Raw genomic sequence first — 19,506 nt, forward strand, 5'->3', positions numbered from 1 at the left:
GAGGAGATGAAAAAAAAATGGAAGCAAAATGCTGTTCCCAGCCACTTATGAAGCAATTACTATTACTGCAGGGGACAAAGGATACTTTCCTTTGCTCTTAAGAACCTCTCTGCCCTCCTAGTTCTCTTCTCATTCTCATTGAATTCCCAGCCTGTCACAGCCCCCGACTGTCCCCGCTCACTGACCAGTGTTCCCCGACGTCGGCTCGATGATCGTGTCTCCAGGTTTCAGAATCCCCGCTCTCTCAGCATCTTCCAGCATCCTGAGGCCAATCCGGTCTTTCACGCTCCCGCCCGCATTGAAGAACTCGCACTTGGCCACTGGAGCGGGAGCCCAGAATCAAACACCAACAAAGAAACCATGGTTGAATGGGGTGGTGGGAGAGAGGTGTGATTTGGGCCAACTGCCCGCCCCCCCACGACACCTTTAAAGCTGGCTCGATTCCCTAGTTGAGCCTGGAGGCTTCTCCAGGCTTGCTCTGGCCGCCTTCCACCATCAGGACTCCTGCTCAGCTCACCCAGGGACAATCATGCTCTGGAGAAATCTGGGCCTTTTGACATTTCCTCCCATTGTGTCTGCTTTATATTTCTCACATTTCAAGTCTTCACTATTAATTAGTACTCACGTCCTCTCCCAGTTCCACCTTCTTTATTTAGATGTCTATCTCCCCCATGTCTAGACTGTAAATTCATTGTAGGCAAGGAATATGTCTATTATATTCTTGCACTGTACTCTCCCAAGCACTCAGTACAGTGCTCTGCACAGTAAGTGCTCAATAAATATGAATGAATCTCTCTCAGCCCAGAGACCAAGGTTCTATACCCACAGAGTTCACACTTCAGCCCATAGGCCTTCCCGATCTTGTTGATCCGAACCAGAGGCGTGTTCCCAATTTTCTTCAGGATATCCGGCATGATTTGGGGGGTCTGAGCTCTGAAATAAAACAATGTATTTAAAGAATGACCCACTCATTTGCAGGCGCATGCATTAACCACTTACTTGTCTCCTGCTTGCTTTTGAAAAGAGGACTGAGACTTTCAAAGAAAGAGCTAGCTGTCCTGCTGAATGCAAGAGGTTCTTTTGAGGAAAGTAAATACAGTGGCCCCCCACCATCCCCCTCTCCTCACCAACCTGAGTAACAAACTGTCAAATGTATTTGGCCCAAAGACAAGGACTTCTCGCTTCCCCTGCCTCACCCCTGGCCCAGGACCCAATGAACATATTTCTCTTTAAACAGCCACACCAAGCTATCCGTTAATCAGTAGGACACGTAGCTCAGGCTTCAGAGCTGGGACTTCTGAGGATTATATGTCGTTGGTGAGATAGGGCAAAAATCACGATTTTTTATTTTATTTTTACAGTTTTTGTGAACACTTACTATGTGCAAAGCCATTAAGGCCTTTGATAAAGGGGCCTTCTCCCCAGCGAGCACAGCCCCCCAAAATATAAGTGGGGCTCAGTAAGCAACAGAAATCCCAGAGGGTGCCTGAGGACAGTCAGACTAGAATAAGAGCAAACTGAAAAAGCCAACTTTTCCTTGGCCTTCACAGTAACGATCTATTTTGGCAGCTGGAGTTAACGTTATCTCAGAAGAACTGGCTCATAGTGTAAGCTTCCCATGGGACTGAATTATATTCACTTCTCCTTGAATTGTTACACTCCCATCCCCTAAATTGACCCCTCCCTATTCCAAGGCTCGAGGTAGCATGGCCAAGCAAAACGACATGGGACTGGGAATCAGGAGACCCGTATTCAAGTCCCAGTTCTGCCTCTGACCTATTTGGTGACTGAGTTAGTCACTTCTTTTCTCTGGGCCTCAGTTTCCTCATCCGTAAATTGAGGATAAAACAGGCCTGAGTAGTACAGGGACTATGTTCGATCTCACAACCATGGCTCTACCCAGCACATAGCACAGGATAAACTCTTTAATATAAGCTAAATTTATTGTTACTGGGATGTAAGTAGTTTTAGCACCTCTTGCCTCTTTGCAATGCTACCGAGCTGACAGGTGAGAGGTTGGGGGTGGGGGCGGAGTCAAGCATCTTGTCTCCCTCACAGCCCAGCTTCCTCCTGGATGGTACTTTCTGGACCCCCCAAGGGCCACTAACTGGACAAAGACAGTGATGTGCGTTGACGGGGGGAAGGGGAATTACTAAGTGCTTAGCACAGTGTTCTGTACACAGTATGCGCTCAATATGTACCACTGATTGAGAACTCGTCAACCAAACGTCGCTTACAAGGAGACATGGTAGTGGGGAGATTCGGACGTGGGCTTGCCCAGCTGCCAGGTACACTTGCTTGGCATGTCGGGCCGGATCCACTTCCGCTCCTTCTCGCTGAGGCCCGTGCAGCGGGCCGTGTCCGACTTCCCGTTCTCCGCAGGGTTGCCCGGGCGATGGGGGCAGACCCCGGGCTTCTCCTCAGCCTTTGACAGCTCGGAAGGCATGGTGCGATCTTCTGCGGTGATAAGGAAAAGGAAAAGCTTTATTGATAACAGTATAATAAATAAATATAATAATAATAATTATGGTATCTGTTAAGTGTTTACTATGTGCCAGGCACTATACTAAGTGCTGAGCTGGATACAAGCAAATTGGGTTGGGCAGAGTCCCTGACCCAAAGGGGGCTCACAGTCTCAATCCCCATTTTACAGATGAGGGAACTGAGGCACAGAAAAATAAAGTGATTTGCCACAGTCACACAGCTAAAGAGTGGTGTGGTGGGATTACGTCTTTCTGACCCCTAAATCCAGAATCCATCCACTACGCCAGACTGCATCCTGAGCTTTATCCAGAGTCCTCAACAGATATCTCTGAGGGAAGCAGAGGGAGACAGTGAGAGGGAGAGAAGGAGGGAGGGAGGGAGAGAAGGAGAGAGAGAGACAGACAGAGAGACAGAGTGCACATATCGGTTAACTGCTTTCTAGGAAAGCCGCAGTTTGGCCCAGGCGACTCCTCGGCCTCTGTGGGGATGCTTGTCATTGCTGTCAGAAATAACTGTGACAGGGCTTCTTGCAGTTTAGGGGGAAGGGGCTGCTGCAACTGAAGTGCATATAAAAAACAGTAACAAATTAATAAAATGATTTCCTTTATTTCACCTCAAGAGCATGTAGTTTCAGACGGTGTCCAACTTCCCTGCCTACTATTCCAGAATTGGTCGCTGGGCAATTTAGTACCCGCTGGTGTTTAATCAATAGGCCACACTGGGTGAAAATGACCAATGCGTGGAGGGAACCAGAGTGACCTAGACTTGTTCATTTTCCAGCACAGTCTGTCCTCTTCCTCCACAAACACCTCAACTGTGCTAATGGCTTGAAGTTAGACACTAGCAAATCTCCAGATGAAAAATCATTCCTGAATCTGATTTGTGAGTTGAGAGTCAGATTTTCTAAGACTCTTTAAATCTAACCACCAGGCTCAACTCATCTCCAATGACCCTACCGGTTTCCTGAAGTTCCACGGCACTGCTCCCACTGTCTATTTTTTATTAATAAAAAAATGCCCAGAGGCACCAACGCATCTTCATAGAGAAGGGGGAAAACCCTTCCATCTTAAGCTCGGCTCTGAAGCACCAAAATAAATTGGAGATTTGACAAATTATCTGCTTAAAATGATCCAGAAATAAAAATAAAAGCTAACTCAGAGGGGGAAAAGGCATTAACTGGAATACCCACAAAGAGCAAATTACCTAACAGTAATCTGGACTTGATCAATTCAGAGGCAAAGGGGTGGGTTTCTGGATTTTGGGGGGGGGGGGTCCCTGGTGTGACAACTGTATAAGAAAAACTCCTGAGAAGCAACTCTATACAAAACAAATAAATAAACCACATCAACAACAACAAAAAGAACCCCATGGAAATCTACACCTGATTCCCTACATGCAGAAACTCCATTTCCAAGTATGTTCCTTCTTCACCCAATTTTCCAATTCCTTTCAGACTGGCCCCAGGCTCTGTTCCCCACCTTCCCTGCACCTCGCTGTTCAGGCCCAGGGGGATGGTGACTGGGCAGTGGGTTTTGTCTCTGGAGTTGCCAATGGCTTAAGAAACATAGGCAGCAAATCAGAGGCCCACCTATCTCCGCAGAGGCCTTGGGGTGCAGAATGTGACAGGAAAAGTCTATAGTCATGAGTGAAGTGGGCTTCACTGAGAGGCCTTCCCTTTCTAAGTCTTCATTTCCTCTTCTCCAGCTCCCTTCTGTGTCGCCCTGACCTGCTCCCTTTATTCATTCACCCCTCCCTCAGCCCCAGTGCACTTACATACAGATCCGCAATTTATTTATTTGTGTCTGTCTCTCCGAGACTGTAAACTCACTGTGGGCAGGGGACTTATCTACCAACTCTGTTAAACTGAATTTCCCCAAGCCCTTAGTACAGTGCTCTGCACACAGTAAGTAAGGGCTCAAGAAATACAATTAACTGAGCAGGGACAGTGGCTGAAAATAATCCTGGTGACCAAAGGCTACCAACAGAGGTTGGTCAGAGGTTGATTCCCCCATCCCAGAATCCCTCACCACCTGTCCTTCTCCCCGACAGGAAATCCCCGCCCCCGGAGACTGCAGCTAAGATGATACACACACCTCGTTTGGAATAGAGAAACTGTGCCTTTCTCCCTGCCTCCCTCACAGGGATGGTAGCTGTCACCAAGGCAGGCTGCGGCGGGAACTGGAGAGCCCCAGGAGGGAACCTGAAGGCCATGACCAGGCTCAACGGGCAGGTACCAACCAGTGAGGCGCTGGGCATGGTGTGGCCGCACTGCATGATGGGAAATGCAAACGGTGCCCGGAGGCCTGGGCCTCAAGCAAGCCCTGAAACCAACCTGCCATCTGAGGGCCTGGACTGGAAAGTCACAGGTGCTTGGTTTCGGTCCAGAACCAGCAACCACACTTGACAGTCAAGGCGGCCTCAGCGGAGAGGCCGAAAGTGAGGGCTGTCGACCTTCCGGGAAAGGAGAGAGAAGAAACAGGACACTGAGTTGACTGCAAAAAGACCCCAACGACTGGCCGTGCAAAATACCTGGGAACATTTTTGAATTTGAGCCCTCTGGAGATGGTAGCCCTATCCAGGATCCAACTCCTGGGAAAAAAGGAAAACCCCACCAGTGTCAGACTGCACACCAAATGCCCTGGAAAGAGGGAGGTAGATACAGAGCCAATCTGGCCCTTCAGGCCTGCTTCTCCCTAGTAGAAGACTGAATTCATAATAATAATTATAATAATAACGATGGTCCATCTTTAGCAGTATGTTACAGGCACTGTGCTAATACTGGGGAGATTCAATATAACCACATCGTATACATGGAGACACACAGTCTAAAAAAGAGGACGGGGTGGGGGGGTGGGGTGGCGGCGAGTATTTCATCCCCATTTACAGAGGAAGCAGGAACAAAAGTTAAGTGACTTGGCCATGGTCACACAGCAAGCAAACAGCAGGGCTGGCATTAGAACCCAAGCCGACTGACTGCCCTTCCTGTGCTCTCTCCTGTGTCATCTATGCCTTGGATCTGTACCCTTTGGGCATTCTTGTGGGTATTCACCAGCTCCACGGCACTTACAAACATATCAATATCTTATTTATTTACATTAATGCCTGCCTCCTTCTCCAGACTATAAGCTCATCATTGGCAGGGAACACGTCTACCAACTTGCTGCACTGTACTCTCCCAAACACTCAGTACAATGTTCTGCACCCACTAGCCACTTAATTAAAAAAAAAAAAAAACCCAAAAAAACTGTTTGACTGATTTCCACTAGGCCCCGCTGCTGCTCACTGGAGTCTGAATCAGAGTCATATCTAAGATGGGGAGCAAAACAAATGCTACCTACCAGAACAGGCAAGGCAAACTTAAGTGGAACAATGCAAACTCCTTTCCCTGACCCACTACCTCAGATGAAGGGAGCAAGTCTACCATTCATCAGAGTGTCCTGGGTCTCTTCAAGGATCTGGGAGAGGAAAAGCTGATATCCAGGGCAATGTTGAGTCACCACAACTTGCTTCTCCATTTCAGCAGCACTAACAGACTGCAGGTCATTTACCTCAGGAAAAGTGACAAAGACTAGAGTAGACAGACATGCATTCCTGGGTCTTTTTAATTGGGGTTTTCATTAAGCGCTTATTAGGTGCCAAGCAAAGTATTAAACCCTAGACTAAATACAATATAGACAGAAGGAACACAGTTCTTGTCCCACATGAGGCTCAGCATCTATGGGCAGGGGCATTTAATCCCCATTTTACCAAATCTGTAAAGGGGGATTAAGATTGAGAGTCCCATGTGGAACACGGACTCTGTCCAACTTGACAGTCAGTTTGTAACTTGTATCTTAACTCATATCTACCTCAGCACTTAATACACTGTCTGGCACATAGTAAGCCAGTTAACAAACACCACTTAAAGAAAGAAAAGTGAGACAACTGAGACACAGACCTTGACTTGCCCAACTTGACATAGTTTTTTGCTTTTTTAAACCCTGCTTTCCTTCAACAACAACAACAACAAAAAACAAAACAGGAAATACCTGGCACATAGTAAGCGCTAGACAAATACCATTATTGTTATTATTATTAACTGGATTGATGGTTTGGGTAAAGCAAGGTGCCAGAGCTGTTGTCATCCTTGGGAGTGTTTAACTCAGACCACCCTGATTCATGCCCATCTCAGCAGTGAGCCTTTTTTTTTTTTTAACAAGGTGGCACTCCAAGGGTACTAGGCACTCTGGTACCTGGCATGACTGAGAAGTGTGGAAAAATTTTCTCCCGGGGATGAACACCTGGTTAAAGGACTTCCTGTATTTCTAGACTGCAAGATCCTTGTGGGCAGGGAATTGCACTGTACTCTCCCAAACATTTAGTATAGCGCTCTGCACGCAGTAAGCACTCGATAAACAGGGTTAACAAATACCATTTAAAAAAAAAAACACCTTGCAGGGAGTGTGGACTGGTGGGAAGAGCTGCTTGACTTTGGACAAGTCACTTAACCTCCCTGGGCCTTGCTTTCCTCATCTGTAAAATGGGGATAATATACCCCCTTCCTTGCTCTTACACCGGGAGCCCCCGGTGGTTTAAGACCTAAAAAAATTCTCATGGCTGCTTTTTAAAGACATTTCAAAGCATGACTGGTAGTAAGTTCAGGGAGCATGTCCCAGTATTTTGGGTGCTTGACTCAGTGAGTAGCCCAGAAGGTGGCAAAGTCCTGTAAGAACTTGCCTAATACCAGACTGAACCCAATGCTGCAAAGCTGTAAATTTGTTAGGCGTACATCAGCTTTTCAGGTCCAAACTAATTTGTCACGCTCAGGGAAAGGCAAACAAAGAAAAAAGAACCCTTCCAGGAAAGGCAGATTGATGTCAAGAACAGCCCATGTTCTATAGAAATCTTCCCACAGCACTTATTTACATTATTTTTGATATTTGATTGCTTTCACTACCTGTAATCTCTTCTCTCTATCCCAGTACTAACCACAGTGTTTGGCACACAGAGTCTTAATGAAAACCACTATTTTTTAAAATTTAGATGGATGCTTTCCCCACTAGATTGTAAGCTTCTTGAAGGCAGAGATCATGTGTACTTACTTCATGTGTACTTGTGATCCCTCAAGCAAAAAGTACAGTGCTCTGAACACAGTAAGCACCCAGTGAACACAGTTATCAGGATGAAGGAAAAGGATAGAAATTTTCACCTATTTCAGAGTGAATCACATGGGCCAAAATGTTCTTTTTGCTACTTGAGTGCCTTCTACCCACAATGAGCTTTCCGTTTAGAGGGAGCAGACTCCTGAATTCTGAACATTTCCCAGCACCATTTTAACAAGCAAATCTACAGAAGCAACATGCTGTATTCCCAGTTCAGCCATCTGTCTTTTATGTGACCTTGGGCAGGACACAGCTTCTCTGGACCTCAGTTACCTCATTTGTAAGCCCGTCATTGGGCAGAGATTGTCGCTATCTGTTGCGACAATTGTACATTTGTACAATTTGTACAATTGTACATTCCAAGCACTTAGTACAGTGTTCTGCACATAGTAAGCGCTCAATAAATACTATTGAATGAATCTGTAAAATGGGGATTAAAACTGTGAACCCCCTGGGGGAATGGACTGCCCAAGCCTCATTACCTTGCATCTACCTCAGTGCATAGAACAGTGTCCGGCACACAGTAAACACTTAAATACAATGTGAAAAAACGGCTTTCAGGACTTGCCTGCAGCAATTCACAAGTTGCATTCACCCTCCTTTCTTATTCAAAGTCGCATAGGTGGAACATTTGAAACCAATTGAAGATGTCACTAAGCACTATGGATCAAGCACCATGCTAAGCACTGGGGCGGATGCAAGATAATAGGATAGAACCACCGCCCCAGTCCCACACAGAGCACAGGGTTAGGAGCAAGGGAGGGCAGGTATTTGAAATCCCCCTTTTACAGATGAGAAAATTGAGGCATAGAAAGGATAAATGTCTTGCCTAAGGTCAGACGGTAGCAAAATGTGGAGGCAGGATGAGTGTCATCCATGCACTTGGTATCCACCCCCACCCTCAGCCCCACAGCTCTTATGTCCACATCTGTAATTTATATTAATGTCTATCTCCTATTCTAGTTTGTAGGGCCGTTATGGGCAAGGTGTCTACCAACTGTTATATGGTACTTTCCCAAGGACTTTGCACAGTGCCCGTGCACAGTTAAGCGCTCAGTCAATATCACTGACTGACCGATTCTCCTGATTCCCAGCCCTATGCTCTTTCCACTAAACCGCCGGCACACTGAATTGGGAAATTGCCTGTGCGTGCATGCATGCGTGCGCACCCCTCCTCCCCCCGCAAAATGATGGCTTAGTTCAACAATAAAACTAAATTATCACTTTTTCCAAGCTCTCTGCTTCCTGCTACTGTCTTCTTAATTACACAAAGGATTCAACTTTAAGTATATCAATCTATATTTGGTTAACCCGTCATACAGATTAGAGGGCTCAAAGGCAGGGATGGGGATTTTTAGCTTTTTAGCTCCACTGCGCTCCCCGCAAAGGCTAAGTAGAGGACCCTCTTCCAAGAGACTACCCCGATTAAGCCCTCCTTTCCCCAGCTAGCTCTCCCTTCTGTGTCTTCTATGCACTTCAATATGTGACCTTTGGACATTGGATATTTGGCTCACCCCCAACCCCACAGCACTTATGCACAAATCTTTAATAATGATATTTGTTAATCGCTTACTCTATGCCAAGCACTATTCTAAGCACTGGGGTAAATACTAGATAATCAGGTTGTCCCATGTTGGCCTCACATGAGGGACCTGAGGCACAGAGGCGTTAAGTGACTTGCCCAAGGTCACACGACAAGTGGCAGAGCAGGGATTAGAAGCCCTGATCTCTTCAAACTATTCTTCAAACAAGTCTTCAAACTATTCACTATAAATTAACTATTTATTCATATTAATGTCTGGCTCCCCCTCTTGAGTCATTCCAGGCAGGAAATGTGCCTGCTACTTCTGTTGGATTGTCCTCTCCCAAGCGCTCAGGTCCATGCTCTTCACATAGTAAGTACTCAAAGAATACCACCGATTAACCGATTGATTATAGTCTCTCCCCACAGTAGGGGCTCAATAAATAGTACCGAATGGCCATGACTGGCATGAAGCCGTACTGATACTGTCCCAACTAGAAGCGTGACAGGGCCAAAGCCCGGCCCCACTCTACCCAAACAATCCACCCTTTCTCCACGTGACACAGCACCGTGTGCCCGGGGCATTAAATTGTTTTTGATAAATTGCACAGCAAAACTGTCAGAACAGTGCTGCTTTAGCCATTTCTTCTTATCTGCCCCTCAGCAATGGAGTTGACTTGAGGGGCGCCAGTTTTCTGGGCTGGACTCCTGGGCCTGCTCCTCTCAGGCCTCGGACACCATTTTCCTTCCAAAGAAGTTTCAAGTGCCGGTTTGGGGGTTTTGGGCTTTTTTTTCCCTTTAAAAAACCTTACCGTTCTCGGGGTTGATAACACTTATCAGACCAATATCCTTGAGAGGCGGGCAGGGAGTCTCGACGTCTAAGGTAGCAGGGCCCAGGGCGGCGGGTCTCGTCGGTGCCACCCCCTCCCCTTCCCCCTTATCCCCCGGGCCTCAAGGATGAGACTTATGGCAGCCCGTCGAAAACCCCAAATCGGTTTATTTCGGGTTTGCAAAATCGGGGAGCCAAAGGGGAACCGTGGAGTCGGACAACGATCCCGGGCCGGGGCGGAACCATGGGTTAAGGGAGTTTAAAAAGGAGGTTTTTGCAGACCCCGGTGAGGGGGACCCCGCGGGATGCCCAGGTCCCACCCACGCTAGCCAATGCCACGAACTCAACGGCTTCCTTCCTTCAGCCCCGTCCCTCTGGTCCCTCGGGTGCCCACCTACTCCCACCCCTCGTCCCCGATACCCAAACTCCGTGCCCGCACCCGCGCATCCATATACACGCACATGCATGTATAAGCGTGCAGACGAGGGGCCGGGGGAGGCAACGACAGGCCTGTGCCCGTTTGGTCCGGGCATTTGCAGCGGGCGCCGCCGCCAAGCCTTGCACGAGGGGCCGCTCAGTCCTCGGGCAAACCTCGTGCACAACCTCCCAGCCCGAGCCAGGGCCGCTCTCTACCTACTACCTTCCTTTTCCAAACCCACCGGGGGTTGAAACCCACCAAAGTGGTTCGTTTGCCTTTAAACTTGTCGGTTGGGGCAGGGAAGAGGTTCAGGCACCTGCTTCTACTGCCGTCGTGGCTTTGAAACTCGGTGCCATTAAAACCCCCCCTCCCCACACGTCCATCCCCGGCTCGGCCTTCCCTGGATCCTCCTTCCCCTCCCCGTCCTCGTGGCGCCCAAACACTTCGTACAACTTTCCCAGGGCCCCTGGGACCCGCATTCACACTTGAGGCCCGAGTCCGCAAAGACCCCCCCAATACACACACCTCACTCGTTGCAAAATCCCCACTAGCCCTTGGCGCACAAATCCCACCAAGCCCCGCACTCACACTCGGCGCACAAATCCCCCAAAGATCCGTACCCACGCTGGTTGCCAACGCCCCCCGGGGCCCTACACTCACACTTGGTGAGGGCTCGAAGCAGCGTGGCTCAGTGGAAAGAGCCCGGTCTTGGGAGTCGGAGGTCATGGGTTCCAATCCCGGCTCTGCCGCTTGCCAGCTGCGTGACTTTGGGCAAGTCACTTCACTGGGCCTCAGTGACCTCCTCTGTAAAATGGGGATTCAAACCGTGAGCCCCACATGGGACAACCTGATCACCTTGTTTCCCCCCAGCGCTTAGAACAATGCTTTGCACATAGTAAGCGCTTAACGAACACCACTATTGTTACTCGTTGGACAAATGTCCCGGGGCCCCGCAGTAGCTGCAAAAGACGTCCCTGAGCCCCTTGGCGCGGTCCCACGTGGGCTCGGGCCCCGCACACCTGGAGCCAAGGGCCGCCTCGTCGGGTCGGGATGGGTCCACATGCTGCAATCCCGGGCAGGGGCAGGGGGTCGCCGGGTGGCAGAGGGCCGCACCCCCGCTCACCTGGCCCGAGTCCTGGGGGCACACCTGCCCCGCGGTCCGTCCCCCCCAGGCCTCGCGGGAGGGACGGGTGGGGGAACCTCCTGGCCGGCCCCCCACCCGATCCCCGCAGCCGCCCCGCTCCCCCTTGGCCGTGCCAGCTGCGCTCCCTGCCTCGGGAGGGGGCACCAGGGTCGCCGCCGAGGCTGCCACTTACTTGGACGGGGAAAACAGGAGTCCCGGCCAACGTCCCGGGGAGGCCAAACGGTCGCCCGTCGGGCGAGGCCCGGCGGCGGGCAGGAGGAGGGAGGCGGCCGACGGGGCAGCGAAGGGTCCAAGGCGGCCGGTCCCGGCCTGTCCGGCTGCAGGCCCGGGGGGGTGGGAGCTGCGGGTGCGTGCAGCGGAGGAGGAGGAAGGGGAGGGGGCCCCATTGGCTGGGGAGCGGGGCGGAGGGCGCGGACTCCGCCAATCCCCGCCTCTTTCCCCGCGCACGTTGGCAGAGCCGCCCGCGGGCACCGGGCCACCCGCCCCCCTCGCCTTCCCCGACGCCCCGACGCTCCTCCGCTTCGGCCTGCCGCCTCTGCGCTCAACAACAACTGTGCTATTGTTAGGCGCCTAGTACAGTGCTCTGCCCACAGTAACTGCTCCATAAACACTATTCAATCAATGTTGCCAGACGTCCCCTGCGGGGTGGGAGGGAGGCAGGCCAATCGAGTTCATTCAAAAGTATTTATTGAGCGCTTGCTACTAATACTAATACTGTTGGTATTTGTTAAGCGCTTACTATCTGCAGAGCACTGTTCTAAGCGCTGGGGGAGATACAGGATCATCAGGTTGTCCCACGTGAGGCTCACAGTCTTCTTCCTTATTTTACAGACGAGGTCACTGAGGCACAGAGAAGTGAAGTGACTGGCCCACAGTCACACAGCTGACAAGTGGCAGAGTCGGGATTCGAACCCCTGACCTCGGACTCCCAAGCCCGGGCTCTTTCCACTGAGCACAGAGCGCTGGGGATGTACAATTCGGCAACAGATAGAGACAATCGCTGCCCAATAGACGGGCTTACAGTCTAGTCCCTGTCTCCCATAATAGTAAAAATGATGATATTCGTTAAGCACTTACTATGGGCCAAGGACTGTTCTAAGTGCTGGGGTAAATACAAGTCAATCGGGTTGCCCCACGTGGGGTTGACAGTTTTCATCCCCATTTTACAGATGAGGCAACTGAGGCACAGTGATGTGACTTGACCGAAGTCACATAGCACACTGGCGGAGCAGGGATTAGAACCCACGACCTCTGACTCCCAAGCCCGTGCTCTTTCCACTAAGCCATGCTGCTTCTCTAATGGGACTCGCAGGCGTACTCCCCATTTTACAGGCGAGGTAACTGAGGCCCAGAGAAGTTAAGTGACTTGCCCAGAAGTCACATAGCAGACAAGTGGCAGAGGCAGGACTGGAACCCAGGTCCTTCTGACTCCCAGGACCGTGTTCTAGCCAATAGGCCAAGCTGCTTAATGCACTGCTCTGAACATCAGGTAACGAGGGGACTGGCAGGCAGCTCCTGCTTAACGATAACAGAGGGTAACCCTGGCAGGCGGAACTGCACCTAGTGAGCAGTCACTTGCTGTGGTGCCCTGGGTTTAGGCATTTGAAGTACACGATTATCGACTGACCCATTTCCTGCCCACAATGGACACCTACAAAAAACACTTATAGCCCTGTCAAAATAAATTGAGCAAACCTACGCACATGAGTGTTGAGGGTGCAAGTAAGTTTGTAAATGCTAAAGATGGCTGAGGGGATTATTAATCAATGTTATTTGAGAACGTGTGGCTCAAGGAAGACGGGGAAGTAACTGGGGAAAGTTTATTAGAGGAGGTGGGGGTTTAGAAAGGATTTCAATGTGAGGAGAACTGTGGTCCGTCTCACGTGGGGAAGGAGGGAGTTCCATTCATTCATTCAATAGTATTTATTGAGCGTTTACTGTGTGCAGAGCACTGTACTAAGGGGCACAGTGTGAGCAAAAGATGAAGGCTGGAGAGTCAGGAGGGAGGTTGACTTGGGAAGGGCACAGCAGCATGTTAGGGAAGAAGATGGGTGGGGGTGAAGGAGGGTCTCGAGAGCCATTGGTAAGGTGTGGCCACTGCTGACAGCCTTTTTAAAATGGTATTTGTTAAGTGCTTATTATGAGCCAGGTACTGTACTGGGCACTGGGGTAGACAAGCTCATCAAGTTGAACACAGGCCTTGTCCTAGATAGGGCTCACAGTCTCAATCCCCATTTTACAGATGCAGTAACAAGCACAGAGAAGTGAAGTGATTTACCTAAAGTCACACAGCCAAGGGGCACAGCCATGATAAAAACCCAGATCCTTCCTTCCTTCATTCAATCTCATTTATTAATTGCTTACTGTGTGCAGAGCCACAGTACTGTGTACTAGGCACTTGGGAGAATACAATAAAGAATAACAATCCCTGACCCTTCCAACTCCCAGGCCCATGCTCTCTCCTATAGGCCAGGGCTGCTTCCAGGTTTGAAGTGGATTGTGTTCTGTACCTCCTGCCAAGCCCTGGGGGATTGGATTAAGAGCCACTCTCCCAGGCCAGGGCTAGCAGCAGCAGCCTCACACATCACAGAGAAGGGATCCTGGGCCCTACTGTGGGTCTGGGGGAAAGAGCATAGCTCTGGGAATCAGGAGATGGGGCTTCGAGATCCAGATTTTCAATTTGGGGCAATTGTCTGCTAGGGTCAAGGTTTCTGGCTCAAGAACCACCTTGGGCACTCTGGAAGATGGACAGGTCCAGTAGACACCCTAAAAAAGGACGTGGCTCAGTGGAAAGAGCACGGGCTTTGGAGTCAGGGCTCATGAGTTCGAATCCCAGCTCTGCCACTTGTCAGCTGTGTGACTGTGGGCAAGTCACTTAACTTCTCTGTGCCTCAGTTCCCTCATCTGTAAAATGGGGATTAAGATTGTGAGCCCCACGTGGAACAACCTGATTCCCCTATGTCTACCCCAGCGCTTAGAACAGTGCTCGGCACATAGTAAGCGCTTAACAAATACCAACATTATTATTATTATTATTATTATGGCTGCCCAATGTGGATGGTGAAGACTTCATGAGCCTTCGAGGGACAGAGCACTAGGGCCACTGCTGGTACTTATTCTAATAAACAGGGCCAAGTTTCAGCCATTTCCTGCCTTCTTTCCTCAATGCTTTAGAAAGTCAGGTTAGAACATCCTATTTTTGAAAGCTGAGATTATCCTTAATTTGAAGGCTACCTCCATACATTCCTCAACTTTCCTAAAAGGCTAAGGGATATATGTGTGTGTGCATATATATATATATATATATACATAACCATTGTGTTATATATATAACCATTAGGGGACGTCTTTCAAGGGGGCAAATATTTTATTGCACCAAAATATGAAGGTATTCCAGTTTTTGTTAATAATAGCTAAATAATCATATTCAATCAATTGTATTTATTGCATGCTTACTGTACACAAAGCACTGTACTAAGCGCTTGGGAGAGTACAATATAACACTGGACACATTGGTAGACATTCCCTGCCCACAATGAGCTCAAAGTCTAGAGGGGGAGACAGAATATATGGATTATGGATATGTAATAATAATAATAATAATGTTGGTATTTGTTAAGCGCTTACTATGTGCAGAGCACTGTTCTAAGCGCTGGGGTAAACACAGGGGAATCAGGTTGTCCCACGTGGGGCTCACAGTCTTAATCCCCATTTTACAGATGAGGGAACTGAGGCCCAGAGAAGTGAAGTGACTTGCCCAGAGTCACACAGCTGACAAGTGGCAGAGCTGGGATTCGAACTCATGAGCCCTGACTCCAAAGCCCGTGCTCTTTCCACTGCACCACGCTGCTTCTCACATGTACATAATTATCATATTTGTTAAGCACTTACTATGTGCCAAGCACTATTCTAAGCACTGGGGTAGATACAGGTATTCAGGTTGTCCCATGTGGGGCTCATATTCTTAGTCCCCATTTTACAGATGAGCTAAATGAGATACAGAGAAGTTAAATGACTTGCCAAGGTCACAGAGCAGACAAGTGGCAGTGCTGGAATTAGAACCCACATCCTCTGACTCCCAAGCCCTTGCTCTTGCCACTGGTCTTTACAACATCCCTAAGAAGTAGGAAAAGACCGGTGGTGTTCCCATTTAGCAGATGAGGAACATGAAGAATTGGAAGTGACTTTCCCCCACAGCTGGAACTAGACCCATGCTCTTTCCACTGCCTCTAAACTAACGCTCCCAACAATGCCTTTGCAGTCTCCCTCTCTCCCTCCACCCCCTTCTCTTGGAAAGAGCACCTCTCCTTCCCTCTCCAGGGGAGAAGGAACAGGAGTCTAGGGAAGCAGTAGTACTGGGTGCTTCAGAGAAGCCAGCAGGAGCCTGGAAGAGATTAAGGCCTCCCAAAAGGAAGCTGGCACTGGTAAGGAGGGCAGGAGTCGTGGCAGGACTTGGAGAGGGCAGGGGGTGTGGGAGAAGGGAGAGAGGGTTGAACCTGGGCCTGTGGCCCAGCAAGGAGGTAAAGAGCCTCAAGGCACTTAACTGAAGAAGGGTGGGGGAAGAATCAATCAGTGGTAACTATTGAGCACTTACTATGTACAGAGCACTGTCCTAAGACAAATAGCATGGAAGTTTTGCATACCTATCAGTTTTATCTCTTGTGTAGGAATTCAAAAGAAGTGCATCCATGTTAGGTTTTAATTGGTAAAGTTTTCTTGCTGCTGCCACTCTGGGTACAGTTGTACCCTTCCTCCCAGCCCACCACCCCCTTCACCCCAAAGGAATGAAACAAACCACCAGCCCTTTCAAAGTGGCCAACCTCACTTCTCCATTCCCCCTTGTCCCTCCCACTCCCTCCTCCCCAAACCGGGTTGGAACAATCACTCACCTGGTCCCGGTTGGGTCTCTGCACCAAGTAAAGCCATCTAGATTACACATTCCTTGAAGGCAGGGATCGAGTCTACCAACTATACTGTATTCTACCAAATGCTCAGGGCAGTGTTCTGCACACTTAGTGTGCAATACCACTGATTGAATGATTGCAGCCATGGGTGGCCTCAGTCTGGCCTGGAACAATAGTCGTTTATGCCCTCTTTAAGGAAGTAGAAGATATCTTCCTGATTCTGAACCCTCCACCCCAACACTGACCAATGAAGTTGTGAGGAGAATACCTAAACGACTGCTGACTGGCAAACCCAAACTGAATAAACACAGGGCAACGGAGGGAATGTTTTAAGATTGCAGTAGATTGCAGTAAATCAAATTCTCAGAAAATACTGCACCGCACCTGGAAACTGGAAGACCACTGTGGAAGGACAGCATGGGGCCTTCCCAGACTAACTCCTGTTATCTCCCCTATCTGCTTTTCCTTCTGCTTCAACTATGAACTTGGAGTTGTACCCCTTAAGCACTTTGCTGATACCTCAGTCCCACAATACTTGCACAAATATTCTTATACACTACTCCTGCCACTATCCCTAATCTATTTTAATGTCGGACTCCTACTGTAGACTGTAAGCACCCAGTGAGCAGGGCATCTACCAACTCTATTATATTGATCTCTAAGTACTTAACACAGTGCTCCGCACACAGTAAGCACTCAAATACCACTGACAGCGTCCTGAAATTAAGGGGGAAAAAAAGCAATCCTTTTTGAGCAGAAACTTGAAGTTGATTACAAGATACAGGCAAAAGGGAAAAAATGGGGCCAGAGGCTGCAAACAACAAACATGCAAGTCCAGAGGATGCAAAGGACAGTTTAGATTTTCAGATATACTTCAGGTGAATCCTTCGCTGATGGGGGTTGGGGAGGGGGCAGTGTGCACCTAAGGTTGAGAAATATGTAAAAGCTACAAGTTGCTTTGGGGTAAATGATGCATGAAACCTCTGTATCCAGGTTGGGGAGTAAGATTGCCAAGACCTTAAGAGACAGTTTCAGTTTTCACTTGTGTGTGTGTTGCCGGGGGCGGGGTGGGGGTGGGGGGGGTGCAGCGTGGCATAAGGAGGAGGAAGCAGGGAGAATGAAGGACTGTAGGAAAAGAATTCTGTCTAGGAAAATTTTTCTAAGCAAATTAGTAATTGCATGCAGAACCTTCATTTTCCTCATTTTAAAATGTTCTTGCCTTTTCCTCTGGATTCTAATGAGAGAAATGATTCCTTATGTATACGTCAGCCAAACGGATCACCATTACCACAATGACTTCTGAAAAGTGTGAGAGCCCAGTTATGTCCCGTGAGCTATTCAATTACTCCCGTGTCCTTCCAGGCACTCCCCGCCGCCCCCCCCCCGCCCCCCCCCCCCCACCAGGCTGCACCTGCTTCCCCCACCCCCCCAGCTGTCTCTCAGAACATGCTTAGAGTCACAGTGAGCCCTGTGTCTAATTTCTAGCCCTCAGTCTAGTGCTCTGCACAGGGTAAGCAACTTAAATACTATCACGACAGCTACAGAGGGACCAGGCAAGAGAGTCTGGCTTCCCAGCAGCCTGTAAATCCAGTTAAGTGTTTACCTGCCAGTCATAGATACTCCTCATCTCTCCTCAACTCCAGAGTTCTTCTCATTCCTTGTTGGAGACAGTTGTGCCTTGGGGCCCCGCCCTTAATATGAACAGCTCTACCTCAGGGCTACCACCCAAAGCTCAATACCCAAGGGGCTTTAGTGCCCCTATTATAGATTTCACAGAAACTCCGTAGAAGAGATTGATTGCCTCTCACCAGTCAGGATCAGCACCAACTTCAAATACAAAGAACAGTTACACCCTCTAGATGTAAACTCACTGTGGGCAGGGAATATGTCTACTGTTGCACTGTCCTCTCCCAAGCACTTTGTACAGTGCTCTGCACACAGTAAGTGCTCAATAAATACAAGTGAATGAATCTACGTGCAAGGGGCCAGGAAGTAAACTCTAGTGCAATGTTAGTACTTGAACTTGTTTATCAAAGAGGTAGCACCCCTCTGTGGCTATTTTGGTACTTAATAACTTTGATATCAATGCTTGCTCCTATTAGGTTGAGGGAAGGGATTCACCGCCACCACATATCTACATGTTCCTCTTACTGCATCTAAACAAAGTAGAAGGCAGGAGAACAGTGGCTCACAGCAGGGTACCCAAAGAGCTTCTTTGGGTGGAGTGAAAATGGCCCAGAAAACATTTTAGAGTCCCTAACCTGGCCCATGAGTTTAGGGAGGGATAACCAATAGAGAAGACTTCAAGCTCGCAAAACCAGAAGGCAATACAAAAAATGGCAACAGTAAATGATATCATCACAGGCACAGGATATGGCCCCACATCAGTGTTAACAGCCACCCTCAATCACATGGGAAAAAGTCTGTCCGTGGCAACATGTTCCACTCTGAAAGCAGTGCTCTTCACATCCAGTAAAAGAGCACAATTGTAGCAAGAGCATGCACAGAGGCATACGCAAACACCCAAAGCCACCAAGAAAGGGCACAGGTGTGGAATACCTAACGGGGGACCATGATCACAGAGGCTTCTGAGAAGGAAATGAACAAATAAAAGGAACAGGCAAGAGGAAGACCGTTTTCAACAAAAGAACCAAATCCATCTTCCTGCTAAATCACTGAAAAAGTCATCTGCTTCAATCAGGAAAGCAGTTGTGTGCAGTAGGCCTCTAGTAAAAATCTTCCTAACAGCACTTCCCTCCTTGGTGGGATTAAATAAAGAAAATCCTAGAGATCCAATCTCAAGATTCACAATGAATGCCTCAGTGAGAAAGTTAATCAGATTGGTAGAATGGGAATTCAAATGATAACTTAAGACCCCATCGTATAATTTTCTTTAATGGCATTTAAGTGCTTACTATGCACCAGACACTGTATTAAGTGCTGGGGGAGACACAAGGTAATCAGGATGAATGCAGTCCCTGTTCCACGTGAGGCTCACGGTTTTAATCCCCATTTTACCAATGAGGAAATTGAGGCACAGAGAATTTAAGTGACTTGCCCACAG

General features: G+C 48.8%; 1 protein-coding gene across 6 annotated transcripts in view; it reads right to left on the reverse strand.

Moving 5' to 3' along the window:
* CBS (cystathionine beta-synthase) overlaps positions 1–11,859 on the reverse strand; it is a 30,948-nt gene extending 19,089 nt beyond the window's left edge. For 2 of the 6 annotated variants that reach the window (XM_029083063.2, XM_029083064.2), the window contains exons 1-4: positions 11,711–11,858; positions 2,238–2,457; positions 827–933; positions 186–320 (exon numbers count right to left, since the gene is read on the reverse strand). In XM_029083063.2, the coding sequence (XP_028938896.1) occupies positions 186–320; positions 827–933; positions 2,238–2,446 (451 nt within the window). In that variant the 5' untranslated portion in view covers positions 2,447–2,457; positions 11,711–11,858. Of the gene's footprint in view, positions 1–185; positions 321–826; positions 934–2,237; positions 2,458–4,577; positions 4,675–11,054; positions 11,079–11,710 lie in introns of those variants that run through there. The other 4 variants (XM_029083062.2, XM_029083065.2, XM_029083067.2 and 1 more) reach the window with 4 other exon arrangements.
* Between the last annotated feature and the right edge of the window lie 7,647 nt (positions 11,860–19,506).

This window comes from Ornithorhynchus anatinus, chromosome 18 (genome assembly GCF_004115215.2).
Source record: "Ornithorhynchus anatinus isolate Pmale09 chromosome 18, mOrnAna1.pri.v4, whole genome shotgun sequence".
Classification (NCBI taxonomy): domain Eukaryota; kingdom Metazoa; phylum Chordata; class Mammalia; order Monotremata; family Ornithorhynchidae; genus Ornithorhynchus; species Ornithorhynchus anatinus.